General features: G+C 49.7%; 1 protein-coding gene across 2 annotated transcripts in view; it reads right to left on the minus strand.

The window, feature by feature from the left end:
- Positions 1-25702, minus strand: part of SNX29 (sorting nexin 29) — a 571459-nt gene that overhangs the window by 426492 nt on the left and 119265 nt on the right. For both annotated transcript variants that reach the window (XR_014291539.1, XM_082600682.1), the window contains exons 12-13: positions 9283-9346; positions 6635-6763 (exon numbers count right to left, since the gene is read on the minus strand). Coding sequence is in view for 1 of the 2 variants with exons in the window: in XM_082600682.1 (XP_082456808.1) it covers positions 6635-6763; positions 9283-9346 (193 nt within the window). In the remaining variant the exon portion in view is untranslated. The remainder of the gene's footprint in view (positions 1-6634; positions 6764-9282; positions 9347-25702) is intronic.

A 25702-nucleotide genomic window follows, 5' to 3' on the forward strand; every position in this document is an offset into this window, starting at 1 on the left:
CCCAGCTTTCGGGAAGATGTGCTCTCCTTCCACTGGGTGCCAAGCCAACGGGATTAATGCCTAGTGCTGCCAGGGGGCCCTCTTGTCACCACAAGAGAATAGCAGGCCTGAGAATGAAGCTGTGAGCGAAGGAAAGAAAGGGGAGACACAGAAGGAAGCAGGTCCTGTAGGCACCCCCCCACCCCAAGCCCCTGGGTCCAGCTGGGCAGAGAGCTAGCTCTTCTCCGAAACTTTCAGTTATACAAGCCAATCAACAGCACCAGTTTTCAGCAGGTTTCCATCACTTCATACTGAGAGATCTCACACTACCTACCTATCTTAATCGATAAGATTTAAGTAGATGGCTGAGGGGTTTCCAGAAAGCCACAAGTCACCAAGCTTGACCAGAACATCACCGTGGGGCAAATGACAACCAGCGACAGATCTGAAGCTAAGTTCGGTGTGACGGTTCTGTGCTGAGGGACAGCACTAACAGGAGGAGAGCTGTCAGGTGACCAAAGAGCTGACTTTCCTCAGTGAGACTCGGACCAAGTGCACCGTCACTGGCCCCATGGTCCCTGCACTCCCTCATTTAACCACTATTACAGAGCAGCTACTGTGTGCCAGGTGTGAGGCCAGGGACACAGAAGACAAACAAGGTAAAGCACGGAGGCTGCGGTCCTTGACCTCGTGGAGCTTACAGCCTAAAAGCAAACACAACACAGACACACAACTGACAATGACACAACTACAGCGGGACACTGGTTCTCATGGAAGGACAGCCACAGAGGGATGTGACCTAGCCAGTGGTGGGGCAGGAGATGGTGGGCAAAGCCTTCCGTGTCAGTGAGTGTTCCTGATGAAGCAAGAAACAGAAAACCCGAATCAAAATGGCTTAACTAGCAAAGGGGATTTACAGGCTCCAAGATGCTCGTTGCACGGGCAAATGGGTCAAGTGAAGGACCCACGAGATTCTGACCAAGCCTCAGCACCCCTCGCCAGGCCTGGCCAAGGCAGCAGCTAGGAAGAAGCAATCAGGAAACGCCCACTGAGCACTTAGGATAATTTTCGAGCTACGCTGAGTGCTGTAGGAGCACGAGCTCGTGTAATCTCCCCCACGATCCTACGAGGAAGCGTAACAGACAGGATTCATCTGCCCCCGCCTGCCCCGGGGACCTGGCAAGGCTGTCAGTCACGGCCTCTGCTCACTCCTGGCCATGACACGCCCAAGGAAGAGACTTCCTGAAATGTTACATATGGACATTGGAGAAAGAGTCTCTTCTCTCTGGATCCTGCAGGGGGCTTGGGGTCACACAGGTCATCTTTGCTGCTGAGTGCAGAGGCACTGAGACTGACATTAACACAGAGCCAAGAGCAGGGGGTGAAGAACACTGACCTCACTGACCTCACGGGAGCACCCAGGTCCAGGGACCAGTTCCAGCAACACAACATTCCCCTGCGGACCCAAGCTAATTTAGTTTGGGTTTCTGCCGCCAAAAGCATGAATAATAATTAAGATTTTTTTTTTTTTTTTTTTTTTGGTATGCGGGCCTCTCACTGTTGTGGCCTCTCCCGTTGCAGAGCACAGGTTCCAGACGCGCAGGCTCAGCGGCCATGGCTGATGGGCCCAGCCGCTCCGCGGCATGTGGGATCTTCCCGGACTGAGGCACGAACCCGTGTCCCCTGCATCGGCAGGCAGACTCTCAACCACTGTGCCACCAGGGAAGCCCAATAATTAAGATTATTATGCCCCAGTTGTAACCGGAGATTTGAGAAACTACTGAGTGGCAGAGCCAGGAGTCTGTGCTGCTCCCCCTGCTGAGAATGAGACACGGCCCTTCCACACCAGCAGTGACCAAGACACATGCACAGCATCCTGCTTAACATCTCTGTACACGAGGTGTGGACAGGGCCCCACACCCACTACCCCCTTCAAACTTTTAAAGAGGAAGAACCAGAGTCTCAGAAGGGGGAGGGAATGACCCCAGTCACACATCTAGTAGAACGCCTCAGGAGGAGAAAAGCCGTGACAAAAGGGCGCTCGGAAGGCTGGTTCCAACATGAGACACAGGCAGGAGAGGCCCTGAGCAGTGCTCTGTGGGATGATCCAGCGGGTTCTCAAGACACCTTCCTCACCCCCTCGGTCATCACAAGGAGGTCGCGTCACGGCCCCGGCAAGTTGGTAACTGAGGGAGTGATTTTACTCATACACAGAGAGAACAACTCGCTCTGACCCCCTAATAACCACAAAAGGCAGCCTGGTTAGTCGGGACTCAGGACTGCAACAGAGAGAAGACCAGTCACAACCTGGCTCAAGTAACAAAAGGAATTCATTGGCTCACATAACTGACAAGTCCAGAGGAAAAGCAGCTTCAGGGAGGACGGGATCCAGGAGCTCTAACAGTATCATTAGGCCTGTTGGTTCCTCCCTCCCTCCCTCCGCCACTGTGTTGTCACCATGTGGGGTCAGGATCTTCCCGCACAGCAGGAAGGACAGCTGCCAGCAGCCCCTGGCTTCCATCATATCCTCCCTTCTTGCTAGAATTGGCTCTTACCAGATCAGCTTGGCCACGCGCCATCCTGTGACCCAACCATGGTGGCCAAGGGATGGAACAAGCTGACTGACCAGGCCGGCATCATCCGCCCTGCTCTGGAGCTCAGGTGGGGCAGTGGTGGGGTCATTCCTGCCAAACCACAGGGACAGAATGGGGAGAAGGATAAGCCGGCCAAGGAAGACTGGGGTAGCGTTTGTCCCAGGGTGGGTGTGATAGGCAGCCTCCAAGGTGGCCCCCAATGACCCCTGCTTATTGGTATTCCATCCATGTGTAGACCCCTCCCACGTTGAACCAGGGTTGAGCTGTGTGACAACAGAATATAGCAGACGTGATCATTTGTCATTTCTGAGACTGGATACAAAAGCCACTGTGGTGGCTTCCATGTTGGGTGTGTTCCCTTGCTCTTGGGTTACTCAGTCCAGAAAGCCAGCCGCTAGGCTGTGAGCAGCCCTGTAGAGCGGCCCACATGGCAGGGACCTGAGGCCTCCTGCCAACAGCCATGGGAGGGAGCTGGAAAGTGGTCCCTCCAGCCCCAGTCAAGCCTTCAGATGACCTCAGCTCTGGCCAACAGCTTGACCGCAACCTTATGAGAAACTCTGCACCATTCACACATTCTTCACTCACAGAAACTGTAGAGGATCCTCAACGTTCACTGTTTTAAGCTGTCAAGTTTGGAGATAATTTGTTACACAGCCAGGGGTAAATAATACGAAGAGCAGAAGCAGAAAATGTCCCTGCAATAAGCCCACAACCCTGTCCACTTGCTTCCCTCAAAGGTACTTCTGCTCAGGTAAATGTGTGTTTTCTTTCTGCTAACATCTGTCTCATAGCTTGAGCTTTCTTTTTTTTTTTAATTGAAGTATATATAGTTGATTTACAATGTTGTGTTAGTTTCTGCTAAACAGCAAAGTGATTCAGTTATACACATATATATATTCTTTTTCATATTCTTTTCCATTTCATAGCCTGTTTATCACAGGATATTGAATATAGTTCCCTGTGCTTATACCATAGGACCCTGTTGTTTAGCTTGAGTATTCTTAATTCCGCAGGAAATAAGGCAATCAATTATTCAGGGAATGAGACATACCGACCCTGAACAGCAACTGATTACAATGCCTCTGCCCAGCAAGGAGCAGCTGCTTGGTGCCACAAAGGCACTGGGCTGGCTATATGACCTTGCTCTTTGTTGAGCCATGACAGCACGAAAGGAAAGCCATTAATTTTGAGCAAAATGAATGTGTACTAAAACGCTAGGTTTGCTCAGGGATGTTCCCATTTTTACAATTCTACACTCAGAGCCAGTAAGCCCCACATACACCCAAACACGCTTCTTAGCATTAGCATACTCACGGCAGAAATAATTTCACTTTCTTGAGTTGGAAATAACCTAATTCTTAATTCTTTCTGCACCACTGCCGTTAAAATACAACTATTGATTAGGCAAGGTTTCTTAGTAATATAATTATTATACTAGAGAAAAATGATAATGATAGTTAACATTTTTGTGCATTTATGAAGCACATTCATGGAGCCAACATATGGTCTGTCATTTTATCATGTAACCACTCTATGAGGTGGAGACTTCTCTTATCCTCATTTCATAGCCAAGGAAAAAGAGACAGAGAAGTTAAGTAAGCTGCTTGAGGTCCCACAGCTACTAAGCAGCAGAGCCATGATTGGACCCGCAGGATCCAACGCCAGAATCCGTGCCACCAACCACTAGGCTAAACCACCCGCATTATGAAACCTGCCACTTGGCCACGTGGGGACCTAGAACGGAGCAGCCCTGGTGCACTCATGCGGGCCTCGCCTCCAGCCTGTGACCCTGCATATCCTGCCTGTGTCCCTTCGGTGACAGTACCCCCCAGCCCCCAAGCCACAACTGACCAAGAGGGTCCATCACCGGACAACACTGACAGCTGCTCCTCCTGCAGCCAGAAGCCCGGAGAAAGTTCTGACAGTTGGCAGAGGTCAAGTCTGTCTGCAACACGTCAGCAGTTGAGTTTTTCAAAACTTACACATCCCACTGCTCTGTTTGCTTTCATCCTGTTTTCTCCTTCTGAAGTGTTTGCCTGCTTTATACATGTTCCTTCTACCTGCAAACTGCAAACTTTCAGGCACCTTAAAAGCTCAGCTACCCACTGCTTAAATGGGGAGGCTTCAGATTACAAACTTGCTCAGTTAAGGAGTTATTTTTTTTCTATTCCATTTATGGGCTAAATAAAATTTACCCCAAAATTATCATATAGTCAAAATACATTTACTGTAAAACACACTCCAATAGCACATCGCTGCTCAGCGCCTTATGGACTTTCACACACACACTCCTCCTCATTGGGCCCGCGCAGGGGGATAAGATCATCCTCTCCATTTCATAAACGAGGAAATGCATGCTTGTGGCAGTGAAGCAGTTCACCCAAAACGCACAATTTGCAAGCAGTGGAGCAGGGACTCAAGGCTGAGCTGGCTCCTAACACAATAAAAATGACAGGCGACAGAAGTCTGTCTTTCTTTGATGATTCAGAACCCAAGTCTCCACAGACTTCAGTCTTTATGACAACATAAAACACAATTACACCACAGAACCCTAGCATGGCCAGGTAAGATGCAGGTCCGGTTGAGAAAATGCCAAGTTAGGCACCTGGGACCATATTTATCATAGTCATTTAATGGTCTGTGATGCTCTTGAGATGTCATTTTCAAATGTGAACAAAGGAGAGAAGTTCAAATTAAAATTAAACATGGGATCACGGCGCCAACTTTCAGTTTCATGTATACAGCAATTACATTAGCGCCACTCGCACCCGCTGACAGCACGAGGATGGTAAACGCTGCTTCTGTCGGTTTACTTAACCCTGGGCTCCCCTGCACATCCACAAGTCAGGTTTATCTCCTGGTCTAATTTTAAAGTAGTTTTAAAGAATGACCTGATAAACTGCTTATTTTACCTAAAATGGGGAAAAAAACTGGAACTCAAGTGTCCAGCAATCAGAAATGATGATTTTAATATGGTGCATTAACTCAATGAAATGCCACATCCAGGCATATAGAAAATGGTAACCATGAAGCTTCAGTGGTGGAGGGAGGTGGCCTAAGAAGTGACAGGCTGGAGATTTTAAGTACAGTACATAAAAATACGTTTGCATGTGAACAAATTCAGTAAAAACGCATGTTATTATGGGAGCTGGGAGCTTGGCGGGGGGCTGCTGCTTTACAGTTCTCATTATTAATAAGATATAAACAAAGTCACAGAAAAGGAAATATAATAAGATGGCTCAAATAAAAAGAGGTTCAACCGTACTCTGAATTAGGGGAATGCAAGTGAAAAATATTCTGCCAGTGCTGCTTTCCCCTGTGATTTAATCAAAGACCCCAAAGTCGGATCCGTCCCAGGGGGCAGGGCTGTGATGGGTGAGGGCCAGCCTCCCTGGAGAGCAGCTTGATGACCTCTATCCAACTCAGAAAGGCACTGTGCTTTGACCCAGCAATTCTACTTCCAGGAATTTCTCTGGCAAACAGAGTCATATTGGGATAAAATAACAAATGTGAAGGTTATTATTATTAGAAGAGGCAAACGGCTAGAAGCAACTGGGATGCCTGGCTGTTGGCGTGCCAGCCAAATGAATCCTGGTGCAGGCGGGCAATGAGGTATCGGGAGCTGTTAGAAAGATGGCAGCTCTGTGTACCCAACGCAGAACAATCTCTAAGCTGTGGAGGGAGTGGGGTGTAGGATACGTGACCATTTGTATCAAGGCAGAAAGGAAGGAGGGAAGGGAAGGGAAAAGAAGAAAAAGTTCGTGCCTCCGAATGTACACATCTGCTCACGGAACGCACAGAGCATCTCCGGGACGGCAACACTGCCCACCTCCAGGGGCGAACCAGGTGGCTGGGGGTGGCGGAGTTTAACCATTTGTACCTTTTGGATATTGAACCATGTGCATACATACTATTCAGTATTTAATGTAGTAAGTTAAAATTTCAGATGCATAGATTTTATTTCCATTGGTCACTTTTTTTTTTTAGTTAAAAAGTATTGATGAAAGGTGTGCTTGGGGTTTGAACAAAGCCTCCCCCCCAGTCCCTCTGCCCTCCCCTACCTTGCCAACGCCTGGATCTTTGTGACATGCCGTTCCTCCTGCTCGGCCACCTTCCGTTTCAAGGTGTCGACCTCTTGGCGGAGCACGGCCGAGTGCTCCATCTCACCGTCAAGCAGGTTCCGCAGTGACCTGGGAAGAGGAGGCCCACCTGCTGTCAACCCGGAGTCCGTGGAGTCAAATCTTAGTTCATTCATCTTCCACAAGGCTCTGCATAAACTGCAGTTCAAGTCCATCTCATATAAACTGATCTGAGGAGACACCAAACTCTGCTCAAGAGCCTCTGAAGCATAATTAGGATGAGTCCCCGGGGAACCATCTGTGGCCTGGCTCTGTGGCCCTGAGAGCCTGTGGGCAGCTTAAATCAAGGGAAAACAATGAGCTGAGCCAATCCCAGGCAAGCCCCCTTCAAGACATCCCACGCAGAGATGCAGCACATTCAACCGAGACGTTCTGTCACAGCCACGTTGCGTAGGAGATTCAACAAAGGAAAGGATGCCAGGACAGGCCAAAAGAACAACCTAAACCACAACAGCAGAAGACAGGCTCCGGTTATCTGACAGACAACGGGAGTCTCATTTCTCCTTCTGCCACAAAGCACACCTTACCCCTGGCTCCATCGCCACCTCCGGGTTAAACAAGCATATAGAGTATCTCATGGAGCTATACAGTTTGACATTGCATAGAACGTGTTTTATATTATATGTGGAGTGTGTTAACCTCCAAAACACATTCACTTGCGTATCTGTCATCCTTGGTCTTAAACAGCAGAGAAGACAGAAGCTCTTCCAGAAATAATCACAAGTTACCACCTGGAAATGAGTCAAGCAGGGTTCTTCGGACCATCTACGTCACTGGACCTCCAATGGCTATTTCTATAGAACATTTACTAACTTTGGTGCAGCTACATCCTAAATCTAGAGGACACTTGCCACGTGACATCAGAACATAAGCAAAAGTGTCTGAACCAGCCCACCTGCTGCTCACTGAACCCCCACCCCACCCCAAGACGTGTGTTCCTGGAAAGTTTTGGGAAAATTCCCCTCTTGGGGCCTGGAAATCTCCCAACACAAACACAGTGTCATTTTTTTCTCTCTCTGGGAAGAAGAAATTACCAGACAGTGATGACTGTTCGTTACAAGGTAAGACAAAACCTATGGCTTTTTCCAAGATAATGGCCCCAGCTGGATCAAGGAAAAAGCATCCTACAATGTCTACAGCCTGTCACTGGAATTTATTGTCGTTGGAAAATAGCACTGTCTGAAGATTCCTTTCTTAAAAAACTCTTTAGTTTTCCAAATCACGCTTATTTGTTTTTATATGCTTCCATAAAGGATGAGGAAGAAGCTTGTCAAGCAGGGCCCAAATCGAGGCTTAAAAAGGAGAATCACGACTGCCTGTCACTAGGGACACACTTCCTGCTCTGAGTACAAGAATAAGAGCATGACATGAGCGCGCGCGCGCACACACACACACACACACACACACACACACACACACACACACACACACACACACACACACACACACACACACACACACACACACACACACACACACACACACACACACACACACACACACACACACACACACACACACACACACACACACACACACACCCCAGTCCCCCGGACCCCAGGGAGGCAGCCTGTTGTACTCGCAGAGCCTCGGCAGATAACTGCAGGCAAACCCCTCTACTGAGCACCCTGTAGCCAAGACAAGGTTCTGGCAGTGGAGGAGCTCACGTCTGGGCAGCCAAGCAGTAGCAGCATGGCTAATACGTGGCTGGCATCTAGCCCTGGTTTCAACAGGGAATCAAAATTAATAAGACCCTTTGGCCTCTCGGTGCCTGCAACTAGGCTTTGGGGGGAGTCAAAAGACTCCAAATGCCATCTTACCCTATGTGTCCCTGACCTGAGAAAATTTTAAGTATTCTAGTGCTGGGAACATGACGGGTAGACCCTGAATTAAAGGTTACCCACTACTTAGCAGGGTCGCACGGTGATAGCTATGGGGATGGAGCTTCTTTTTGAGGTAGTGAACATGTTCTAAAATTCTGGTGATGGTCGCACATATCTGTGAATATACTAAAACCCATTGAATTGAGTACTTTAAATAAGTGAATGATATGTGAATTCTATCTCAAAGGCTGTTTTTTTAAAAAAGAATTAAAAGGGCCTCCCTGGTGGCGCAGTGGTTGAGAGTCCGCCTGCCGATGCAGGGGATACGGGTTCGTGCCCCGGTCCGGGAGGATCCCATATGCCGCGGAGTGGCTGGGCCCGTGAGCCATGGCCGCTGAGCCTGCGCATCCGGAGCCTGTGCTCCGCAACAGGAGAGGCCACAACAGTGAGAGGCCCGCATACCGCAAAAAAAATAAATAAATAAAAAAGAATTAAAAAATAAAAAAGATGGCTTTACAAATTCTCAGTTTGTGCTAAGATAGTGCAAGGATCATACGCTTTTCATTTCTTGCTAACACTCAAGTCACGATATATATGCTAAAGTGGTACATCCCAGACCAAAAAAATGAGAAATCACTGGTCACAACTCTGCCAATAAAACAAAACTTCCTTCACGGTGATATTCTCTCTGCCCCAGATGTAGAATGTCCATGGTAGACTGCCCCTCAAGCACGGAGCTCTCGATACCTGTTCTCTTCTTCCAGCTCATCCTTCCTGGTCATCATGGCCACGATGGCCTGTCGCAGTTCACCTAAGGAAGAAAGCCAAGTCCAAGTTAACCGGCAGATCCTGCCTGCTACACCACATCGGTCTGGATTATGTGCTATTTAGGGCCACTTGTCTAGACAAGTTCCCTTTTCCCTTTCAAAAATAATTCCTATACAGTCTAAGAGATCCAGTGGGCTCAGTCAATCACTCTCATTAGCCACACAAAACCCAAAGGCAGAGCAGGATGAGAATAACTGTGGAGGCGTTTCCTTAGTGAATATAATCAGCCGCTACAGAAGAAACAGGCTGGTAATTTCTAAGCACTTTTCCAAGTCTCTACTACCGGACAGCAACTGTTTTGAACAAGAGTATGTTCCCAGTTACAGCCGTTTATCAACCGCAGATCAGACAGCAGATCACATGACAACTGACTCCATACCAACACAGAAATACTCAAGTTCACTAACAGATTTGGTTTTCCTGCACTGACTCCCATAGACTCTGAAGCGGGGTGGGGCCTCTCCAATGCACAGTCCATAACTACCTATAGGAGTGATTCTCCTGACATCGTCAACGTTGGAAAGCATTCACTGATAGAAAATCCCCCCTTTAAAATCAGTAAGCGCCCAAGTTTCCCATCTACATCAAAAATTTGTCACTGTCCACCCACGGTGGACTGTTTACCATAACACTCAGATATCAAGACCAGGAACTTGTGAATTTCTCCTGGAGAGCCAGTTTTGTTTTATTTTTTTCCCTAAGGAACCCTGTGCACTTTATGTCCCTCTTGGGACTGGCTGTGAGGAAGCTCACAGCCAAAGTTACAAGTCCAGTGAGTGCACGTGGCCCTGTGGCCACCACGACGTGTCTCAACCCTCCCTCTGATCGCCAACCTGTATTTCCACCTGGTGCCAATTTACATATAACCCATCTCTATTTTTTTCAATCTGTTTTAATATGCTGCTTCAAGTCCTCTTTTGGGAAGAAGTATGGTTTTTGGTTTCTTTTTTTTTTTTAGCTAAAATTTGAATGCTTCTACTTGCCGAGCTCTGTTCAAAGCCCATGCTGGCGCTATCTTGTTTAGTCCTTTACACACACCTAAGAAACACTACCCCACACTGTTGGGATACAAATACATTGGGAAGAAGGGGGAAATGGGGGAGGAAGAGGACACAGATAAATAGGCAGGTCCCTTGGTCCCCTTATACTCAGGATGCCCGGGCACAAAGAGGCCCACCAAAGACCCTGAGGCAAGAAATAGGTCCCAGGACCCATGCTGCCCTCAGGCTGCTACAGAGGAGATAAAAGCCCACAGCCCAGGTCCCAGGGGAAGAAAGAGAAGGAGGGGAATCATGGGGGCTCCTCCTCAGCTTCTGGGTCAGACACCAGAAGCCACTCTGTTCAGAAGAGATGGGACAAAAAATAGACCCTCCCTGTCTTTTCTGACCCAGAGCAGCCACGTGGGCATCACAAGGACACGACTAGGAGGTCCAGGCCCTGGCTTCCCCATCGCACCTGTGACAGCATGAAACCTGCGGGTCACACAGTGAGAAACTGGGCCTCCTAAGGTGCTGATGAGGAGGTGAGTCTGAGGTGTCCCCAAGGAAGATTCAAAATTCACTGGGTTGATGCGAACTTACTGAGCACCTACAAAGTCCAAGCCCTGCTCTCGGCACTGTGGGCAGAGGGTGAACAGAGGAGACCAAAGTCTCTACCTGCAGCAGGCAGGCCTCCTCCCCAGAAGGGGGACAAACAAAGCAGCACGGAGCAGTCGTGGCGACAAGACATGCAAGGAGGAAAGCCCGGTGCGGTACACAGACGGGTGGTGGGAGGGTGCCACTTCCTGGGGTGCTCCGGGAAGGCCTCTCTGGGGGACAACATGACAGCAGAGGCCCGAGGAAGGGAGGGAGCCCGCGGGCTGCTCTGTGGAGGGAAACACTCCACAAGGCACGTGCAAAGGTGCAGGGACAGGCGTGAGCTTGGTCACATGAGGATGGCAGGGTGACCCGAGGAAGGCGGGAGGCCCACGTGGCCCTGCCCTCAGGGAGCTTGGAAGCTCGAGGACTCATGATAATTCTAACGCCCACCAGCTAAGCGCTCCGGGTACACTGTCTCCTTGGTGCCGCAGGGCAACTCTATGGAAGCTATCTCTGAGTCCCTTTTACAGGCCTGCTAACAGGCTCAGGGAGAGGAAGTGTAAAGACACAACTAGAATCTGAGTCCAAATCTGTCCAATTCCAACCTCTGCACTCGACCCCAGGAAACAGCAATAATTACCACCACTCACATGCAGGGATGTAAGAGCTACTATTTCATCGACAGCGCACAGTGACATTAAGCCAAAAGAACGAACCTGAGAGGTAATTAAATAAGCTGCACAACCACACACCTTTACGTGTCAGAGCTAGGAGGGAAACCGAGGCCTCCAACTGGCTGGGGAGAAGACCCTGGCCCGTGGGACGTGTGTGCTGTGTCCAGAACCGAGGCTGCTGAGTGGCACGGGTCCAGGTAACAAGGCTGCAACCAGGACCCCTGGGGGCTCAGTTTCTGGCACAGGTTGTAGGACCAGAGCCACACAGGATCCTCTGCACTTTTCGCAAGGTCTGAAAATTTGCAAAAGGGAAACAATGGGCAGAAAAAGCATTTCCAGACAAGATACTACTAAAGGTTAGAACGAGCAGAGAGAGGGCAAGCTGGGAAGAACAGAGGGAAGGAGGGTTAGGCCCTGGCAGAGATTTTTGTTCTGTTTTGTTTTTTAATTTTTATTGGAGTATAGTTGATTTACAATGCTGTGTTAGTTTCAGATGTAGAGCAAAGTGAATCAGTTATACATACACGTATATCCACTCTTTTTTAGGCTCTTTTCCCATATAGGTCATTACAGAGTACTGAGAAGAGTTCCCTGTTCTCTACAGTAGGCCCTTACTAGTTATCTGTTTTATCCTCAGCAGAGTTAATCAGCCTAAAGAGATAGGAAAGAGGCTGAGCCGTTGCCCTTCAGTCCCGGGGGGAAGGGAGCTGATAGCGACACAGATAAAGCCACCATGTGCTGCCTGCCCGGCCACGGGCTGCCTGGGGTTACAACAGCCCTCCCAGCTCACACATTCATTCATTAGTAAACATCTACTGAGCACCTAACTACTGGCTACAAGGCACCTTCCCAAGGGGAGAGCCAGGCTCCCGACTTACCTAAGGAAGGAGTCCTTAACCGAGGATTTCTTAATGGAGGACGACCACACACATTCACATGTGCCTACGAGGAGACAGTCTGTTTGACTTTGCATTCTGAACATGACCAGGTAATGAGGGCCCTGGCTCTCGGCCTCTCTGAGCCTTCCTGTCAGGCACAAGGGGTGAACGGCACCCACCTTCCCACCTCCCTGGGATGCTGTAAGGTTCAGAGAGACCAGACAGGACAGTACTAACTAAGTCAAGGCGCTGCCTGTCGTGGACGGCAGTGGGGAGCACTAATAATCTAGAAGAACTCGACGTAATGCTAGATTTCACATTTCTAACTAAAAACACTGATAAATCTGTAAAAACAAAAACCAGCCAATAATTTAATCCCATGACACCACAGCCGTGGGGGGAAAAAACAAAAACTCAAGACTTAATATATCACTGAAGACAGGCCAGGTAGTGTCTCTTTGGTTCTTATCTTCAAGAAACCCAGAGCAGGTGGCAAGGCTGCAGCCAGGTACTGGAGATGCAGCCTCGGGAAACTGCTCCTTTACTTCAAGCCCTGTTAGAAATCTGAATCTTCTAACGAGGACTTCTTCTGGAGTTCTCAACTGGCCGAAACTTCTTATGGGAGCAAAGGACTGGATAGTCATCATTGCAACACGAGGCTAGAAGAAGTGATTTTTTTTTTTTTTTAACATAGACTATTTTGTAAAGCGGTTTTAGGTTCCCGGCAAAATCGGGAGGAAGGTACAGAGGTTTTTTCGTCCACCAGCAGCGCCTACGCACGCACAGCCTCCCTCATTATCAACAACGCCTACCAGAGTGGGACATTTGCTGCAACTGATGAACCCGTGCTGACCCATCATAATCACCCACAGTTACATCAGGCTTCGCTCTTGGTGTTGCATATTCCATGAGTTTGGAAAACTATGTGACAACATGTCCCCCCCATGACAGTACCATACAGAATAGTTTCACTGCCCTAAAAATCCTCTGTGCTCTGCCTGCTCATCCTCCCTCGCCACTAACCCCTGGTGAAATCTCCTCTTAATCAAAGGAATCATGCCAGCCTTCTGTTCTGCAGCGCATGGCACACGTGTGCCTGATTTACACTAATGAGCCACGTGCACTGGATGTAAGTGGGATGAGAGCTCGGCAGAGCACACGTGCCCAACACACGCACACCCACCACCACGGCGCTTGGCACCGGGTGCCCTGGACCCAACAAGACAGGAGGGTCGTGCTCCAGGGCCCTCAGTCCTGTGGCTGTGCCGAGCCTGTCCTGGAGGGGGCAGCTGACTGCCCACGAACACGATCCTTATGCTGAGATGTTGGTGTCATGCCCTCTCCTGGCGTCACCAGGCGTCACCAACCCCTTTACCTGGCCTCTACTGCAGACAGCAATCCACCTGGGCCAGGAGCCTGTGACACAGCCTTCTCAAGGGACTTCCCCCGAGGGATGTGACCGTACTATTTCGTCCCTCCCCACAAACATGAGCGCCTCTCCCTGAATAAACCCAACAGTTTTTCATTATGGTGCAAACATTTCACACGAGCTCTCTCCTCTTCATAGATGTTAATGGCTATGCCCGGGCCCAATGCTATACAGCAGGTCTCTAGAGCTGACCCGTCTTGCTTGCCGGAAGCTTTACACCTGGTGAACGGCATCTCCCATTCCCTCCTGCCCCAGCCCCTGGCAACCCCCCTTCCACTCTCTGTAACTCAGAGTTCGACTAGTTTAGATTCCTCATATAAGTGGAATTAGGCGGGGTTTGTCCTTCTGGGTCTAGCTTATTTTACTTAACATAATGTCCTCTGGGTTCATCCATGTTGTCACCCATGGCAGGAATTCCTTCCTTTTTAAGGCTGAATGATATTCCAACACACTGTTGTTTCATGGATTTCCTTGTGTTCACCAACCCCCTCCATCCCAATATGATAAAACCCATCTACTCAGGCCCGGATGAAAAGGCACCTCTTCTAGGAAGCCCTCCGTGATTCTCCTACCCCTCAGCAAGCTGCAGAGTGTGCAGTAGCTAACTGCCTCTGTCTCCTGCAATCACCTCACAACTCCTTAAAGGCGCACAGCATGCCGTGCATCTGGGGTCCCCAGAGCTCCCACATGCCAGGAGCCTGGTCAAGGTTTATGGAAAATAAGTGATGCAGAGAGACGATTCCTATCTGAGTACAACACAACTAAAATGGAGGGCAAAGGTACCAGCTGTCACGTGGTGGGTACTTCTGTGTCTAGTAACACGTCAGCACCAAAGCCTCGTTTCAATTCTCAGGACCACCCAATGAGGACACTCAAAAAATGAGGACACTCAAAAGAAAAAAGAGCAGAAACCCACACTGGGACAAGCCAAGCTGCCCACGGGGCCCCAAGTCGCCTTCCAAAACCCTCTCTAAGGCCAAAAATTGTGGAAATTGCCCTGAGTAGGTCCAAGAGCTGGAGAAAAATAAAGTGCTTCAGCGGGGACCTGCCAGGGGCAAGAAGAGGTCAGGTGTGGGTTCCAGTAGCTTCCATTGCAATGACAGGAGCAGGACCCATGGAAGGCTGCTACCAATAGGTCCCAGGGCTGAGGAGATCTGTGTTCAAGCCCCAGCTTAGCCACTTACTGCCTGGTAACCTCGCACAGGTTTCCACTTCAGCAAAATACAAACGGGGATAAAGCCACATTTCCTGTGGGATGCTGAAAGAGACTGAAGTTCCCGGTGGTGTTCACACTGCAGCGAATGCAGGTTTCAGGGTTGTGTATTTCAGAGCATGATCTCTAGAGTCAGGACCCGGGTTTGAATCTGGCCTCTGCAGCTGGGTAACCTTGGGCAAGTTACCCACCCTCTCTGAGCACCTGACCCCCTTATCTATAAATGGGATCTTGACAGTCTCTATCTCACAGAAGCACTGCCCAGCACATAGAAAGCATTCAACAAATGTTACTGATCACCGTAATTAGTGCCTTTCCCTTCAACGGCAGGGGAGGGTGGGGCCCAAGGCAGCAGTGACCATGCAAGCACAAGTGGGTTCCACTGGTCACATTTTCAGGAGTTACAGGATTTAGTGAGCTCCTGTGCACCTCAACCTTGGGAAATAAAAAGGAATTTTTTCAAGTGGGCTATGCCCTAGAGCAGACGACTAGACAATAGAATTTTATGAACCATCAAACCAGCTCAGCATGGGCAATGTGGGAAATCAGACCCAAAGAGTGAGGTGCCAACTGGGGGAGACTGCAAAAGTGTCAGGTCAGCTTCTGGACTTTTAGGCACAGCACGCGGGGATCCCAAACAGCACCACCCAGGCTTTTGCAGCTGAAAAGCGTACAGTCCATGGGGGAAAGGAAACTTGGAGGAGGAAGTGTTTCCCAGGAGGACCCAGAAAAGGTATGAATGCTCTTTTGGCAAAGAACAGCTACGAGTAGCTGCAATGAGATGTCTTGGCCACAAGTTCACCTCGAAGGGGCCACAGTCACACCGCACAGAAGCCACAGAAGCAGGCGGATGGCCATCGCTGACTGATCCACACCATCATCCTGTCATAACCCTTCCTTCCCCCGTCCCACACACTGTGCATCTCCAGCCTCTTGGACCATGCCCTGTATCTGCATCAACATCAGAATGACTGAGGACACAAATACAGGTAAAGCAGTACTCTGATACCTCAAATCTTTAAAAAAAAAAACATCGCTGTCAGACTGTCCTCTCTGCCTTCCCCAAGTTACCATCACAGAACACTCATGGTTAATGGTGAAAAAGGCAACGGCCTGAGAGCTGGTATCCGCGCACCCCCGTATAAAAAAAAAAAAAAAAAATCACCCTTTTGACAGGCTTTAACTTTCTATGCATTCGCTTTGCTGACTTTCCTTGCATAGGTAATGCTGGGATTGATTTCCATACGTCACATAAACATTCTACTTCTCCAAGCTCCAGTGACACACACTGGCAGAGGCGCTCCCTGACTTGTAATTTTCTCTCCTCTCCCCAGCACCGCGCCTCCCATTCTTTGTTGGTCTCTGTCATTGTGATTCCTTTCCTCTTTATTACCTGCCTCAGCACACATTTCGAGGGACAACAGGGCAGCCGTTCTGTACAGCAGCCTCTACAGAGCCCGGCTGAATCGGGGTCTCCCTCTCCTAAGGCTGAAAGGCAAAGAATGATCCATCTCGAAATCAGTTCCTTGCCTGGCTTCAGGGAACTGAACAGCAAATCCAGTCAAGAACACAGGAGAATGTTAACCGTAGGAAATCAGTCTGGGATACAGAGCATTTTGAATCACTGCAGAAAGGATGGATTTGTCCATAAATGTTGCCAAGGCAGGGTACCATTTTGGGAGCAAGAAACAAGACTTAAATCTCTGCAGCTACTACATATGGAAATAAAGTTCAGACAGAATAATTTAAATATGTGAAATGCAGCAATAAAAACAATATAAATATGGGAACAAACATTTATGCCATAGGTAGCAGCACAAGCCCATCTTAACATGCAAGCAAAGAACAAGTCCATTAAGGAAATCATAGTTTTGCTTTTTTTTTTTTTTTTAAAACTTTTGCACACTGAGGGCCAATCTAACAAAAAACTGGTCCACTGTGGAAACCAAGCTCCTAAGCTCTTCGGGACAGCGACCAGGCAGAAGAGAAAGAACACAGGTCTTCTAATCAAATCCCAGATCCCACAGGTCTCAGCTCTGGGTCCTTCCTCGCCTCTCGTGCCCTCAGCTGGAAAAATGGTGCTAATATCACTGACCTCCCCGGACAGGGCAGGGCTCGGCGCCAGTTTTACTGGAACACAGCCCCACTGTCTGTTTACATACTGTCTACGCTGCTATCATGCTACTGAGGCAGATCTGAGCTACTGTGACAGAGACCGAGGGGCCGCACGGCCTAAAACATTTACCAGCTGGCCCTTTAAGGAAAAGTTAGGGGAACATCCAGCAGCTCTTGCCCCCGCTCCCCGTGCCAGCCTTCTCCACTGCGGGCCCTCTGCGGTAAGGTGTGCGGCCTGCCAGACACCGGTGCCGACGGTGGGGCCCCATGGCTGGAACCCAAGAAGGGGCTGCGGGCCCAGCTTTAATAAATGCGACACCGCCCTGGCGCAGCTGCTGCTCAGACACTGTGGATCCCTCCTGCCTCTTCCAAGGTCCCCTCAGTTTTGCCTCTGTCCCTCCAGCTGTCCCTGCTCAGCCTCCTGCCCTAGATCATCTTCTTCTACCCTCACTGGTTCCCCAGAGGCGAGCCAGCCGAGGGCCTGCACTGCACAGGGGCTGGAGCTTCAGGCGTCCGAAGGGTGAGGTGGTGGTGAGACCGAGGGTGGCTGGCTGACTCTGATAGAGACTTCCAGAAGTTTGGGGTGGGCCACAGTCTCCGACAAAGGAGGATGGGAGCAGAGGCGTCTGGCCCAAGAGCAAACAGTTCCAAGTCACTCCACCAAGATCCACCTGCTGAGAGCTTAGCCAAGGACGGTTTGCTGGGCCCCTTTTGTTGTCAGGTGCAGAGGCCTGGCCAGGGAAACATGAGATGCGGGCACCAGGAAGAAGCCCACCCAAGAGAAAAGCCAATAAAGCCCCTCCGGGAGGACAAGACCACTCCACGCAGAGAGAAGGCTGCGTTTAGCCAAGTGGCTGGCATCTGAAATGTCAGGCATGAGCCACAGAGCCCTCGGCCTGATAAAGGGGCAAAGCCACAGGGGATCCCAGACTCTGAAAAGGATCCCTGTCGAGTCAGTAAACTCGCCACTGGCCGGCTGGGTCTCTTGCTGTGTACTAGCATCACCAAGACAGCTCTCTGAGAGCAGAGGCCGAGCGGCCCTAGGAATGAGGCAGGCACGTCGGGGCCCAGAACCCAGGCCCCTGTGAGCCCTCACATCCTCCACCCTGCTGTGCTGACCTGAGAAGATTCCGAGTTCCAGCCCATCAAGCCAAGGAGAGCTCAAAGGACCCCTCCTTCCCTGAGCCCCGCCGCACCCTTTTATTTCCACCTCAGTGGAAGCTCTGTCCCTCGGGGTGGACTTGTTCTTCGGCAGTTGTGGCTACCAAAGCCCCACCCCCAAGCCTGTGAGCCCCTGACAGCAGGGACCCCAGGGACCGGCACAGTCCCTGGGCACAGTACCCACAAGACCAGCAGAACTAGTCAAGGGCCGGATGAATAAATGGATTAATAAACAAGTGAATGACTGACTGACACCTGCCGCTAAAATCTGCCCCTCACCTCCAGGAACTGAGCATGGGATGGGCCGGGCAGAAATGTCTAGTGTGTTTAATAATAAATTCAAGGCCTCACCAGAGGAGCTAACTACCAGTTCACAGCTGTTAGTTCCTGCCCCAGTGACAGGGATTCAGGCTCAAATTGAGCTTTTTCCAATATGTGTCTCATGAATGGATACACATGGGAGGGAAGGGACGAATTCTTATATTTCACGACCATGACCTAAAACGGGGCAAGCCTGCAAAACCATTCCCTCCCCCTTGGCACATGAATCCAACCACACGAGTCCCAAGATCAGCAGAGCAGCGGCTGCCAACCTCCACTGGCCAAGGACCCAAACAGAAACAAAGACACACACCACAGAGAATGCTCTATTCTCACAATGAGAATGGGCGTCAGAGGTCGCTACATAAAGTACTGAAACAGTGACATGGAGGGTGGAGGTAAGAGCCTTCCCATTTCCAGCCATTAAAGGCCTTCCAGGAGGGAAATTATCTTGAGATCAATTGATCTTCAACTCCCTTTTCAAGATTAAAGGGAGAAAACTCGATGACTGTAACTAGACATCTGGGCATGTGCGGGCATGTGCAAGCACACGCACACGTTCTCTCCCATATACAGAGATCTGTGTAATAATTCTTTGGCTTTATATAGTATCTTTTTGCAGACCTCAGAGAGCCTTTACAAACACTCCCCTGGGGCCCGTACTCAGTTATATTTAAAGAGAGGGCTCACGAGGGCACATGCACAGAAATAAACAGTGTTCTTCTGTGGATATATACTTAACCTACACCGCTGTTTTCCAAACTTATACTGCTTTTTATATCGTTTTCTGCCTACCCACTCCCTTTCCTTTTATCTCTAAAAGAAAGGATGAACTATATTGAGCCCAAAACATAACTTTTTAAATCGCTCTCAGGCCCAGTCTAGCTTTTTGTCCTGTTTCTCTTTCCTGCCTCCCCTTTTCCCCTGCCCACCCAGAGTTTCTGTCTTGCAATTTGTTATAATGAAGAAAGAAACTAAAATACCCCAGGACACATTCCCAGTGTTCAGATGGCCAGTGGCTGCTACGCCTTGTTTTCTGTACGCCCAGCAAGGCGAAAAGCACTTGAAATACACAATTTCACTGGATTCTCACAACATCCCCCAGAAGCAAAGTTTACAACACCCATTATATGAATCAGGAAACAGAGGCCCAGAGAAGGGAAGGGACTTGCCCCGTGCCACACAACCAGGAGGTGGCAGGACAAGGACCCAGCCTGCTCAGGTTCCCTCGGAAGCCTGTCCCCGAGCTGTGGCACCATGCCTAGCAGTCCCCTGGAATGGAGCACACGCCCTAGAGACTCAGCCAGCTCCTGGTGCATGGCCTCCAACAACTTTCCCAACTTTTCTCTGCCCTCCAGGAAAATCAGGAATCTGATTAAATTCTGGCCCTCCAACACCCACCCCCACCCCCACTGTAAAACAACTGTTTCTACATAATCTGGAAAGGAGGAGAAAGGTTTGAGGAACCCATGGAAACAGAATGAGAAACGAGAATATCACAAGGGATAAGAAACATCTCTTTCAATATCTTGATAAAGTTCTAAATCTTTGTGAACTTTTCCATGTGTGTAATTGTGGGTTTTCTTGCTCATTGGTGTGTGTGCACTCTCTCACACACAAGTGCACGCACACGCACATATAGTGTTTGTTTATAATGACTTGTAATACAAATGTTAAGGCAGGTGTCCCCAAAGCAAATACAGACAGGACCAAAAAGTAATGCTAGTGAATGCAGTAATGTGCTCCAAGGGACGTGGGGACAGTGGGAAGAGGGGCGGATGTGCCCGGCGAAGGCAGCTCTCCTGCCTCCAGTCCACTGTCCCACGCAGGGACGCAGTCCCCACTCTGAGAAGCCAACACCCGCGTTTCTACACAAATCTGATTTTAAAGGCTGTTAACAAAGGTTTTTAACAGGCTGACCCAACACATCACGGCTCCAGGCCCCCATCTGAGACCCTCTGCCCTGAAGTTTGAGTTCCTGACGGCCAATTATTTTGAAAACGTCAAGATAAGTGGCACACAACAACGCAGAGCCATTTCTGAAAAATCAGCTTTCTGTTCCACGTCAGAGAATGTCAAAAGTGTAGAGCTGGAAGGGGCCTGAATGGGGCTCTAATGGAGGCAGAGACCCCCAGGAGACGGAGAGAACGGGCAGGGGCTGGACCCTCCAGGGCAGCCGCCCAAGAACCCCAAAGCGATTAACTCAGGGACCAGAAAGGGTCTGAGCACCCCTGCCCTGCCCCACTCAGAAAGGCCTAGAAAAGAGAGCACCAGAGGACACATGAAATCGTCAGAAGGTTAGAAGGGGTAAATGGGGGGGGAGTCTTAATTTCATGCTTTTCCGCATATCAAGGAGTCAAGAGCCTACATTCATTCTCTAAAAATTAAAAAGAAAAAAAAAAGGCATCAGTACATCATTCAGCTTTAAAGAGGTATCCACCAGAAGAACTAAAATCAGAAACAACTGTAAGGTGAAGTTGCTTCAAGGAGAAGAAATGGAACTGAGTGAGTTTTGTGGGCAGTAAGAAGCGGGTGGGGTGGAGATGGGGGGATAATTGCGATTCTTGAAAATAATGTACTGAGGTAAAAATCACATAACATAAAATTAACCATTTGAAAGTGAACAATTCGGTGGCATTTTAGTACATTCAGAGTTTTGTGCAATCGCCACTTCTGTCTAGTCCTGACACACCTCCAGCACCCCAAAGTAAAACCCCTCCCCCACAAAGCAGCTTCTCCCACACGTGCCCCCACTCCCCAAACCCGGACAGCCACTAATCTGCTTTCCGGCTCTGTGGAATTTCCTATCCCAGCTATTTCACATAAACTGCATCCTACAACATGTAACCTTTTGTATCTGGCTTCTTTCACTGAGCATAATGATTTCAAGGTTCATCCACGTAGCAGGTGTCAGCACTTTATTCCTTTAAATGGCTGAATAATATTCCGTCGTATGGACAGACCACACTTCGTCCATCCACTCATCCACTGATGAACATCTGGGCTGTTCCTACCTTTGGGCTGTTGCGAATAGTGCTCCCGTGAACATCTGTGTACATGTACTGGAGTCCCCATTTTCAATTCTTTTGGGTCTCTGCTTGCAAGTGAAATTTCTGGGGACAAGTGGTGATTCTATCTCACTTTCTGAAGAACTGCCAAACTTTTCCACAGTGAGCAGGCATCGTGGCTTAAAATCACTACGTCTCATGGAACAGTTCAGAAATCTGTATGGTGAACGTCTTCGTCCTCACCACCCAGCATGGCCAGTTCTTATTATTTTGCCATATTCTCTTCAAATATTTTTTAACAAGACATTACAGATATAGTTGAAAAATAAATTATGGAGGGGGTTGGGAGGAAAGGGGTAGAAGCCAGCTGCTCACCCAGGTGGGGTGCTACTGCAAGGGCGGCAGGGTGTGCACTCAGCCATCATACGCCAAGGTCATCCTCTTCTCGTTCACCAGAATGCAAGGAGATGCTAGTTATGTGCAAAAGTGTTTTATGAGAAAGACCCAGTGAGAAACATGTAGCAGAACCAGTGAAGTGTCTGGGTTAAGGTGACAAGTGGAATACCAGTGTTAACTAGATAGTATTAGATAAATATGAAGCCATGAAAAGCAGGGCTTACGTGCTCTGTATTGCAAAGGGGCTCAATCAGCAGGCACCCAGAGAGGGATGGTACATTCTACAAAGGTGTTCACGTGGGCACTACTGAATAACTTAGGCCATCCTACTGCTATAACAGCATGATTCCACTCAGTAACATCCCCCGCCAACACACACACACACACGCACACATGCACACAATCTGTGCCGTGCAGTAGGGGCCAGCAAAAACTAATCTCTTTGGACAGAGCACGTCCTATCCAGCTGGGTCCCACCCATGCCGGAGGTTTGACCAGCCTGGTTCCTGAAGCCAGGCAGATCTATAACCCCTGGGTAAACTGGGGAGCCGCCTTCTTCCTTTGGGGTGTGGAGGAGACTCCAATCCTTACCACAGGACAGGATTCCCAACCAAGAGGAAAACAACGCTGGTAGCGCTGCCCTTCCCCACTAGTTCAAAGACTCCACCGCCAGAATCCTCTGGCCCCACCACTTCAGGTATGTATTCGTCAATCAGAAGTAGTTCCTCCCCAGAGAATGGTCTCTCGAGGCTGACGAGATCCTGTCAGCATCCCTGACGTCCATGGACCACCTTAATCACAAGACAAAATGGCAACCCACCCCATTCCGGAGCCCTACCCCTGGCTTCAGACTCTGGGAAAAGGAAAGCCTCTCTCTCCCCCAGATCTCTCTCTCCAGGGTCTGGACCTGGCAGAGCCTAGAGCGGGTAAGGGAGCACCCACGTGGGGCGGGGAGGGGGGGGAAGGTGGCCGGAAGGTGGCCTTGGCCATGTGGGGACGAACCAGATGGCAGACATTAGTGGAATGGTTCTCCAGCCACACTGGACTGCATGTTAGAACCACGTAGGAAGCTAATAAGCAACAACAACAACCGAAAACCAAACCTCAGATTGTACCACAGACCAGCTAATCCAGAACCGGGGTGGGACCCAGGCAGCAGTGCTTTTGTGCAAAGCTCCTCACTGATTCCAGTGCGCAGCCACGGCTGGGAAGCAGGGCTGCAGGAGACCCCAAGCTGAAGATGACTCAGCATGGCAGCAGGTAACGTTCAAAATCGCCTACTGTGGGCCAGGCGACATCCAGAGAACTTTACAGACATTACTTCAATCAATACTCCGAACAAGCACATGCTGTCTCAGTTCCTATTTTTCAGATGCGCAAACCAAGGTTCAGAGAGGTCAAACAATCTTCTCAGGGACCCACAGCTAGGAAGCTAGGGCACCTGCTAGGCCTAGCGCCCGTTCCTCACCACTAGGCTGCAGAGCCAGCTACAGAGGCCTCTGTCCTTGGTCCTGAACAATCACAGTGGTTTCTCTGGGGAAGTGTTTGCAGAAAGGGGGCTGATACCTATACCCCAACATTCAGACAAGCCCTATTAACTATTCCAGCCTGGCCTCCATCCAAGGCACCGCGGGAGTGTTAAAGGGGAGAGTGCCCCCCAAGAGAAGGCATGGGGTTTCACTGTGACAGGAGCACCCAAAAGGGAAAGTCCATGGAGAGGAGAGACAGGGCCTCAGGGTCTAGCTGCCCCTTTGCACATGGCAATTTTTCATCCACTACCAACCTTGAAGCATAGGTCTAGGCTTGGCTGTATTAAAAGAGCCAAGTTCCTTATTTCATAGAAACGGGTGGTGTCCAAGCCCGTTTTACAGGTGGAAAAACCAAGACATTAAAATGACTTTCCTAATAACAGCTGCTAGCAGGGCACATGCCACGTGCCAGACACTGGGTGAAACTCTGTGCGTAAACTGTCTCATTAAACCCTCCAAACAGCCCCACAAAGTAGGTGCTCAAATCAAATCCATTTTATAAATAAGGAAAAAGGGACTTCCCTGGTGGCACAGTGGTTAAGAATCCGCCTGCCAATGCAGGGGACACGGGTTCAAGCCCTGGTCCAGAAGATCCCACATGCCGCGGAGCAACAAAGCCCGTGCACCACAACTACTGAGCCCGTGTGCCACAACTACTGAAGCCCGCACACCTAGAGCCCGTGCTCCGCAACAAGAAAAGCCATCACAATAAGGAGCCCACGCACTGCAATGAAGAGTAGCTGCTGCTCGCTGCAACTAGAGAAAGCCCGCGTGCAGCAACGAAGACCCAACGCAGCCAAAACCAAATAATAAATAAATAAATAAATTTATAAAAATAAATAAATAAGGAAACAGACACAGAGATCAGAACATAAGCCATTTGACACTGGGACCCACAACCATAACCACCATGTGATACTCTCCCCCCAACCCCACCGGGGGATCTCAGAAAGAGGCGGCCAGGGCTCCATGCCAGCCCTGTATTCTACCCCCAAAATCAACATTCTCAAGATTTTCATCTTGAGAAGAACCAAGCCTCGGCAGATTCTGGGCAGAGTCAGCTTGGTCAGAGGTCATGGACATGCTTTACCCCGGCTTCTCCTCATCACTCCATTAACAGCGCTCAGGAAGAGCCCTGGAGGCCAACTGAGCCTGGGGATCCAGTGCTGCCTAAACGCAAGAGGCCCCCTGGATGCTGGAGGTCTGAGGGCAATCACATTCCCTTACTTCATTTAAGCTGGTTCAAGCTGGTTTCTGGCACCTGTGACCAAACGAATCATCCCTCACATGCTGCACCTTGGAACCTACATGAGGTGGCACTGGAGTCAGTGTGGCCAGCAAGCTGGGAGACACAGAGGACAGGAAAAGATGTGCAATGTGACAACGAGGACAGGTAAACAGCATGCCAGGTTCACAGTTGGTCCAGCCGTGCTTTAAGTATGTCACACCCACTTTGGGTCTGAGATGTTCAATCTATAAGATGAGGTTAGACAAGCTGACCCTCCGGAACCCTCCTGGCTCTGAGAGGCTGTGATCATCATGGGTAGCAGATGAGCCTCCCTAGCTTCTGGCTCCAGTAAGCAAACGGGAAGCACCAGGCATCCCCCTCATCTGCTCTACCCGCTGGCTGCCTGCACGTGGCTGGACTGTCAAGTGCAACCAGCAGAAACGTGACCCTGACCTGGCTAAAGCCCCGGCTGTGCCCAGGGGGCAGCAACACCAGCACCTGCTGAGACTGGCCTCGCGCACAGCAGGGTGGTGGGGTCAACTGACGGCAAGGAAGACTAACTGCATGTGAAATACCCATAAATGATCAGGACATCAGCTGCACAGCTTCCGTCCACCCTCAGGCTGTGGTATCATATGTGTAGGCAACTGTCAAACAGACCCACACACATAATCTGCAATTAATTAGAAGCACATGGCTCCTGAGAGAGTACAGGCAGACCTCACGCCAGACGGAGTCACACCAACGCTACACTGTCCTGCTCCACACTTGGACGCTTTGATGTCTGCTACACAGAACACAAGCTCCCTG

This window comes from Mesoplodon mirus, assembly GCF_964341445.2.
Source record: "Mesoplodon mirus genome assembly, chromosome: 15".
NCBI lineage: Eukaryota > Metazoa > Chordata > Mammalia > Artiodactyla > Ziphiidae > Mesoplodon > Mesoplodon mirus.